The 6,000-nt window shown below is 46.4% G+C and overlaps 1 protein-coding gene and 1 non-coding gene across 2 annotated transcripts in view; one reads left to right on the top strand and one right to left on the bottom strand.

The window, feature by feature from the left end:
- MAPK1 (mitogen-activated protein kinase 1) overlaps positions 1-3,873 on the bottom strand; it is a 108,448-nt gene extending 104,575 nt beyond the window's left edge. Inside the window, exon 1 of the mRNA XM_047696367.1 lies at positions 3,537-3,873. Coding sequence (XP_047552323.1) covers positions 3,537-3,655 — 119 coding nt within the window. The 5' untranslated portion in view covers positions 3,656-3,873. The remainder of the gene's footprint in view (positions 1-3,536) is intronic.
- A 1,780-nt stretch (positions 3,874-5,653) lies between these two features.
- Positions 5,654-5,800, top strand: LOC125082776 (small nucleolar RNA SNORA5). Its single transcript, XR_007122093.1, has one exon. It is a non-coding gene; the product is annotated as a small nucleolar RNA SNORA5 (small nucleolar RNA).
- The last annotated feature ends 200 nt before the right edge of the window (positions 5,801-6,000 follow it).

Genomic DNA, 6,000 nt, shown 5'->3' on the forward strand with positions numbered 1-6,000 from the left:
GACCTCATCATCCTTTGCTTCTTCCCATACTTGCCGTAATTCAGTCTTTCTACCATTCTTCTGATAAAGAGCTCATATGGATTTTTTTTTTAAAGATTTGATTTTTAAGTAATCTCTATACCCAACATGAGCTCAAACTTAACAACCCTCAGATAGAGTCACATGCTCCACTGACTGAGCTATCCTGGCACTCCATGAATTCTTTTTTTCTTTTTCCTTTTCTTTAAAGTAGGCTCCATTCTGGGCATGAACTCACATCACTGAGATGAAGACCTGAGCTGAAATCAAGAGTTGGACACTTAACTAGCTGAGCTGCTTAGGAACCCCCACCCAATGGATTCTATCTTAATAAGGTCTCTCAGCACCTCCATCTGTTGCCTTCCAATACCACTATATCACTTCACCTCTAGACAGTTACAACAGCTTAATTGTAATATCACAGTTTTTTCTCCATCAATTCCACCAATGTTGCTCTACCCTCCAAAAATCTCAGAATTAACCATATGACTGCCTGTTTTCAAAATAATGGATACTTCAGGGCGCCTGGGTGGCTCGGTGGGTTAAGCCTCTGCCTTCAGCTCGGGTCGTGGTCTTGGGGTCCTGGGATCCGGCCCCGGGTCGGGCTCTCTGCTCAGCGGGGAGCCTGCTTCCTCTCTCTCTCTGCCTGCCTCTGCCTACTTGTGATCTGTCAGGTAAATGAATAAAAACTTTAAAAATAAAATAAAATAAAATAAAAATAATGGATACTTCTTCATTGCACAAATATAGAAGCAAACTCAGTTTTGCCTTTACAGTCCTCCACAATTTTCTACCTACTTTTCCAGGATTAGATTCCACAGCTCAATCTATCATTTGAGCCTATTATCCATCAAAATCATAACCACTCTTAAAAGATGCAACTCAAACTCCACTCTTCATCTTTATACCCTCCATATAATGATTAAGAAAGGGCTCTGCACAAAAAAAGGCAAAATTCTCAATTCTTGAAAATCTTCAAATCTGTCTGGAAGCATTACATTTAAAAATATATCACTATTTAAACATTAACATTTCATTTAAGAAGCCCTCCAAAAACCCAGCATTCTTAATCAACATTTATTAAATGCTAATAATGTGCAACATAGATTACATTCTTACTACGATGAGGATTAAAAGCAATAATCTGGACCAAGGATTCTACTTCCAATTATACTGGTATTTGGAACTTAGGAAAAGAAAATTACTGTGAAAGTACTCAGCGTCTCCCGCGATTGAAACTTGGAAGGTCAAATGTCTACAGCAATGATAGAAATAGTTACCCTATCTAAATTATCTTCAGACTAGTAAGAATCTCTTCAGAGGGAAAAGAAAGAAAAAAACCTTTCAATTAAAGTATCCTAGGGGTGCCTGGGTGGCTCAGTAGGTTAAGCCTCTGCCTTCAGCTCAGGTCTTGATCTCAGGGTCCTGGGACTGAGCTCTGCATAGGGCTCTCTGCTCAGCAGGGAGCCTGCTTCCTCCCCCCCACTGCCTACTTGTGGTATCTCTCTCACTCTCTCTCTCTCTGTTAAATAAATAAATAAAATATTAAATAAATAAAGTATCCTAAATCTGAAGATTTTTTTCAGTCTATATTTTAGATGTTAAATTTTTATTTTTATTTTTTTTAAAGATTTATTTATTTATTTATTTGACAGAGAGAAATCACAAGTAGGCAGAGAGGCAGGCAGAGAGAGAGGAGGAAGCAGGCTCCCCGCCGAGCAGAAAGCCCGATGTGGGGCTGGAACCCAGGACCTGGGATCATGACCTGAGCCAAAGGCAGCGGCTTAACCCACTGAGCCACCCAGGCGCCCCAAGATGTTAAATTTTTTAAAAGAGCTGAACGCCGTTATGGACAACTCTGAACCTCATGACACCGGTACTGGCATACTTACCGGCAGGTGCAATAGCAATCAGATGTATGACAGAGAAGTGATGCTATGGGCAGTACTTTCTAGGGCCTTATATCTTTTAGACCTGACCTAATTTAATTCCTCTTTTGGCTCCTAAACCTCCGAGTTCACATTAATTTTCACAGTTGCATATGTGAAGCATTTTGCTCCTCAAGAGAATGAAAATAGTCAAGATTCAATTAGCTTTTTAAAATTTAATTAGTCTAAGATACTTGTTAAAACATGCCCTTTATGGCATTTCTACAATCACAATCATTCAAATTTGAATACATTTCTAAAACAGACTTGCTTACAACAGTAAAATATGCCCAACTCTAAAGCTATTAATAACACTATTTAAAGACAGCGGGACATAACAGAGCTGCAGCACTTGAGACAGGATCTCGGTCTACAATCTCAAGTCTGGCTTCTTAGTTGTATGACCTGAAGAATTTGCTTCACCTGGAAATACATTCTCCCCTGAAAGAGGGATATCAAGACCTTTCCTCCTTCGAGGTGGCTGTTCAAATAAAATGAGATAATATATCCAGTACGGTACCTACCACCAAGTGTTCAATAAATATTAGTTTGCCTCCTTCACTCAACGCAAGACACACAAGAAAAATAGGTGTAAGGGAGTCTACACTTATTAAGTCCTCACCAGCACAAAACAATACAGTTAATTCTAATAAACAGAACCACGAACGTTTCTGAGGAATATGGATCAAGATAAGGGAGGGTGCGTGTAATTCTGCAAGAACTCTATTAAGGCTGCATAATTACTGATCACTAAAACATTAACAGGGAAAGTCCACAACTATTGGGCTAAAACGTCTGAATACACTGACGCTGGTAAGAGAGCTCACTCCGGGTAAAGAAAAAAAGAGTGAAATTAGGTCCAATTCCAATCGACTCTTTAATAAATCAAGAGAGCGGTGCGGGCTTATCCTTTCTGAAGCGCAAATGATATATATGGGTATTAAAATCCATTTTAAAACTTCAAGATTAAAAGAGTTCACAACCAACAGTGATGCTACTAACGCTTTTTATAGAAAGCCTGCGCAGGAAAACACCGTTAGCACTACTGAAGATATTTAATGAAAGCCGTTCGCGGAATACAGGCGAGGGGAGGAAGGTTATTATTTTCTGCGTTCTGCACACATGCCGAGGAGAAGCGCTTTTAAGACCGTGGCCAACACCACCACCGACAAGCTTGTGAAGGAATTCCCGACTCTACAATCGGATGTCAAGAAGAAAGCCACGATGCTAGCAAACCGGAGGATGGGGGAACGGGGACCCCTTCCGTTCCCTTCCCGGAGATCCTGGCTGTAAAAACTGCGCTACGCCTGTATCTGGGGGTACGCGGGTACTGGCCTCCGCCCCCTAATGCCCCTCCCTGCGGCAAGCGAAGGCCGGTCCGCGTAACGCCCGCGAGCAACACCCCAACCTCGACCGGCCCCCGGACTCCGCCCCAGGCCCCCAGCGCACCCACCGCGGTGAAACCAAGGGTTGGGGTCGAGGCGGCCCGGGAGGCCGGGGCGCGGACGAGGCCGCGGCTGCGTCCGCTGTGTCCCCGGGCGGTCGGGTGGGCGGGCGTGGCCCGGCCTGCGGGAAGGCGCGGACACTCACCACACCATGCCGTAGGCGCCCTCGCCGATGTACGAGAGGTTGGTGTAGCGCGGCCCCACATCGAACACCTGCCCGCGGACCATCTCCGGGCCCGCGCCCGCCGCCGCCGCCGCCGCCATGTTGGCTGCCGGGCCGCCGCCGCCGCCTCCGCCGCGAAGGGCTCGACGCTCTGCGGCCGCCGCTCGGCCCACGCCGCGCCTCCCGGAGGGACCGCGCCGCTGCGGGTGCAGCTGCTGACGCCGACCGGGAAGGAGCAAGGGCGGAACCGCTTAGAAGAGCACGAGAGGACACCGCCACTCGGACCGACTGCCTGCCTGACTGACTGACGGGCGGGCCAGCGGGCGGAGGGAGGGGCGCGCGCCGTGGAGGGCGCCGGGGAGGAGCCAATAAGCGTGGAGGCGGATTGGCTCCCCACTGTCTGGGGTGGGGCTGCGCGGGCCGGCGGAAGCGGCGAGGTCGGGGCGGAGCACTGCGGCGGAGACAGAGTCACCGCCCTGCTTGGTCACGTGCGTTCGTGGGGGAGTTGGCGCGGGAGGAGGCTCTCTAGACGCTAAAGGACACCGAGGGGGGCGCCTGGGTGGCTCAGTGGGTTAAGCTTCTGCCTTCCGCTTGGGTCATGATCTCAGGGTCGAGCCCCGCATCGGGCTTTCTGCTTGGCGGGGAGCCTGCTTCTCCTTCTCTCTTTGCCTGCTGCTCTACTTGTGCTCTGTCTCTCTTTCTGTCAAATAAATAAATAAAATCTTAAAAAAAAAAAAAAAAAGAAAGACACCGAGGCATAGGCAGCAGCGAGAGGTGTACCACTGAGCCTGAGAGGCTGTAGGGGCAGGGAAAACCCTGGAGCCGGGTACTGATTGAGTCAGGCAACGACGTGGGACAGCGCCGACGAGCCACACGCCGGCCGCAGGCGTGGGGCAAGCCTCCGCGACTCGGTGGCCCCCACACAAACTTAGAGGCCTCGAAACAAGGACAGAAACAGAAAGACAGACATGACCGAGACCGCGAAGGATATTTGCATACTGAGAAAGTGTAAAACAAAAAAGTTGAAACTAAAGCGAGAGACTCAGGATCCACTAACCAGACACTTTGTTCAATCAGTGTTTGCTGAGTATCTAAGTTGTTCCTGGGCATCCACATTCTAGAGTGAGGAGATAAGTAGTAAGAAAGAAAAGAGGGAAGAGGGGTAAAAAAAAATAATACATGCTCAAGTTGTGATAAGTATTGTGAAAAATATAAAGCAGAGTAAGGGGTAAGAGGGTAGTGGAGGAAGAGAGATTCAGAGCCTGAGACCCAGATTGGTACAGATGGGTAGAATCTTAGGACATGCCAAAACAAGAATGCAAAGGTGTAAACACCAAAACCAAAATATTAAGATCTAGAGAAAATGAGACAAACACACCGGGGCCCTGAAGTACTCACAAACACCAGAGGTTGAAAAATAAAGATCAATCCTAAAGCCCGTGAATACCAAGAATGTCTAAGACAATGAGACAGAAATGAAACAGCCACTGCTTCTGAGCATTTCCCAGGCTATATTTGGAGGGGAACTAAGGATGTAAGATCCTGCATCTCAATTGTCCAACACTGTGATCTTGAAAGCCCTCAACTCGGGACTTCTAGAGGTCAGCAAAATTCAGTTAGTCAATCTCAAAGGTGAACAGGCAAATTATTTAAAAACCTGGTAGGAAAAAGGTAGTGGTATGTAAGATGAGAAATAAAGTGCTAGAGCCAAAAATTACTCCTTTGAAGTATATTTAGTCCACTAAGCACAACCCAGTTTTAGATACACCTTATTTTTATTCTTGATTATAAGAGTACATTGCATCTTGGGGCGCCTGGGTGGCTCAGTGGGTTAAAGCCTCTACCTTGGGCTCAGGTCATGATCCCAGAGTCCTGGGATACAGCCCCACACCGGGCTCTCTGCTCAGCAGGGAGCCTACTTCCCCCTCTCTCTCTGCCTGCCTCTCTGCCTACTTGTGATCTCTCTCTGTCAAATAAACAAAATCTTTAAAAAAAAGAGTACATTGCATCTTTTAAAGAACAGGCCAAGATAAATGGAGAGTACTATGAAATTTAAACCACAGTAACCATAGTAAAATCCAATAGTTAATGCAGTAAAAAGCAGATTTGACAACACAGAAGAGCAAATCAGCAATATAGAAGACAAACATAAGAAATACTCAAAGTCTGCTACAGCAGGCCATGCAGCCCATGGTCCCCAGACCTTCCGCACTGGGACGTGGGGATAAGTCTGGCTGCAGACAGGGCCCCCCGGGGGGAAAAAAAAATACTCAAAGCGCTGGAATTCTTTGAGAAAAAAATGAGTAGGAGAATGTCATGAAGACTCAAGCTATAGGCTTCTTCAAAAGAAGACAGAGTAAATCAATTACAGGCAGTAATTTAAATTACAATAAAATTTTCCTTAGGACTGAAAAGATCTGACTGCAGGTAGAAATATGAGTAAATT

This window comes from Lutra lutra, chromosome 12 (genome assembly GCF_902655055.1).
Source record: "Lutra lutra chromosome 12, mLutLut1.2, whole genome shotgun sequence".
In the NCBI taxonomy this organism is placed as follows: Eukaryota; Metazoa; Chordata; class Mammalia; order Carnivora; family Mustelidae; genus Lutra; species Lutra lutra.